The following is a 2,500-nucleotide window of genomic DNA, read 5'->3' on the forward strand; positions in this document are numbered from 1 at the left end:
TGGTGCACAGAGAGATCTAGCTCGGTCGATTTTCATCATTGCCTTTTACTTTCATTAATGAAAAATTAATAAAATCTCCTCACCCCAAACAAAGTGCATGACATCTTGTAATTTTCCAAGAGGGTTATTTAAGATTGTGAAGTCTTAACAATAAATATTATTCTTGAAAATAATTGTAAGGCCTTTCATTATATTCTTATTGATCTGTCAATTCGCTAACAACTTCCATTTTGCTTCTTCTGATTTAAAAATATAAATATGTATATTAAACAGTATTCTTTAATTTTGTACGCATGATTTTTTAGCATCACACTCCTGTGAGTTTTCTTGTACTCCAAGAATTTTTATTCGTTTTCAAAACATGCTTTGAAAATATTCTCTAGCATAGCTCAAGTTGCGGCATTTATGATCACTGTCTGAAGATGTGGTACATCAAGTGATGTGAGGGAAGATTGCAGACTGGACAGGGGGATTGGGAAATAAAATTGAAGGTGACAAAGCAAATGAAATTTGCGACTTCACCAGCAACAAGAAACTATTTCACAAAAAGAAATAGTGTTTTGTTTGTGGAATGGTAAAGGCAGGAGAAAAGATAAAATACTGTAGTGTGGGTCACTTGGTCGGTCATATATATTTCGCTTCGTCTATTGAAACTCTCAACAAAGAAGGACAAAAATGTGGACGCAAACGCTCTGAATGGTTAGAAGCCTGTCAAGGAATATTAACCATTAAAGAGAAGCACATAATGATACTTGTCTACAAATACGTAATTTTCCTTCAAATGCCACAGCATAAAATTTCAAATTCCGTTTTCTGTGAATCTTCCATTACTTGTGTTACAAAAATAACTGATAAGTGATAAAAACTTAACTTATCATTGGAGTGAGACTTCGGTATCTATTCCAGTGAACAATTTGTCGATACTGCTCTTGTATTTATAAACCATACAATTTTGCTTTACGAGCCATAAAATTTGAAACAAAGCATTACGTATTTACATTGAACTGCCTCGGAAGCATTACCCTGGCGTAGTCTCTCATATACCGGGCTCCGAAATAGTGAACAGAGGCTGCAGAGGGTACAGAGGAACAGTGGGTACAAAATTTTGCCAGGCAGGTGTTCAGCCAACACAATTTCAAAATCTGAAGAAAAAAGGAAGTGATTTTTTTATCATAGTACCACTTTAAATTTGTTTGTTTCGCGTTGCTGGTCAAGTTTTCAGTGTGCGGGGAAGGCCTGCCAAAAGTGCACACAACCCATTTTTCATCTCTAATCCAATAATATTATGGCTTTCTGGCGTTGCCATAGCCTTAGTCGTTTCTTAAACTCCTTACTCTAAGAGGTTAGTGAAACTGACTCCAACAAATCGGTGATTTTCTATCTCTTTATTGTGGTTGAGTCGCGAAAGGACTTGATTACTGACTATTAAACATGATGCCAAGTGTAAGAAGCGGGGTATAAAGCGATATAATACCCCTTAAAAAAAAGTCTAAAAAAGTTTAAAAGCAATTACTCACGAACCGAGGTATAAAATGATATAACAACCCTTTACTGATATACCTGATCCAAAAACCTCGTTTTAAAAAAGTCTATCCGAAGGACACAGTTTAAAAGTAATTTCTCATTGACCGGGCCTTTGTGGAAGTGATGCCCGCGTTGACTAGTTGATCCAGATCGCTCTTTCTCTTGTATCATAGTGAAGTACCAGAAAATAGTATGACAACCGAATTAGTTTGTTTTGTTTAGTTTTACGCGCCAAGAGCTCATCAAGCGGAGCCCTATCTCCACTAATTCCTTGAGTCAAATCTTTCCCGAGTTAATTTATTTTTAGCAACAGGTTTTTCCAGGAAAAGTATGGTATTTCCATTGACGCTGAGATAGCACTGTTTTGATCGGCTTTTACAACTTTGGCCGTGCTGAATCTCCCAAGGGAGCCGTTCTATAAATAAATCCACTCGGGAAAGGAATGACTCCTTCACCCTCGGTAAATGAAGTTATTTCTTTATTTCTTCTTTTACTCCTAGGCGAAGTATGGGAGATGGAGGCTCTCGTTGATGAACTCCTGTGCACGCCCAGAAGATCACCCATTGTAAGAGCCTTACCCAAAAATGAGCCAAACGTTTAATTATTTGAAGATGCCATTCCAAAGACGGCATAGTAGTTTTTTCAGTTGTTGAAAGACCACGACTACTGGTCTTGCCAACTTGTGAATTAGAGCTCAACCTCCAGCACATCCGGCCCTCATCCAACTAAGTCATCGAACAGGCTAGCAAAAGAAAAAAGGTTTTCTTTAAAGGCAGTTTTTAATAAAAAAAGTTACAGGCAATCTCACTTCCACTCACGGCCCAGGTCAAAAGTCAAAATACTTCAAAACTAACAAACTATTTTTAGAACATTAAGCTAAGTTACAACACATTAGATCAGGACGTTTGAGCCATTAGAAGTTTACATCTTCTGAGGCAACCCGTAATCTGGAGGAGGAGCAGCAGTCTGCTGTCCT

General features: G+C 37.5%; 1 protein-coding gene across 3 annotated transcripts in view; it reads right to left on the bottom strand.

Moving 5' to 3' along the window:
- The window catches only part of LOC138047146 (uncharacterized), a 53,427-nt gene that overhangs the window by 22,163 nt on the left and 28,764 nt on the right, over window positions 1-2,500 (bottom strand). The window contains exon 5 of one of the 3 annotated variants that reach the window (XM_068893873.1): window positions 854-2,500. This exon is cut by the window's right edge and continues 95 nt beyond it. The exons of the other annotated variants lie outside the window; for them this stretch is intronic. Coding sequence (XP_068749974.1) covers window positions 2,446-2,500 — 55 coding nt within the window. The 3' untranslated portion in view covers window positions 854-2,445. Of the gene's footprint in view, window positions 1-853 lie in introns of those variants that run through there. 3 annotated transcript variants of the gene reach the window in all.

Source organism: Montipora capricornis, chromosome 4 (assembly GCF_036669925.1).
Source record: "Montipora capricornis isolate CH-2021 chromosome 4, ASM3666992v2, whole genome shotgun sequence".
Lineage (NCBI taxonomy): Eukaryota > Metazoa > Cnidaria > Anthozoa > Scleractinia > Acroporidae > Montipora > Montipora capricornis.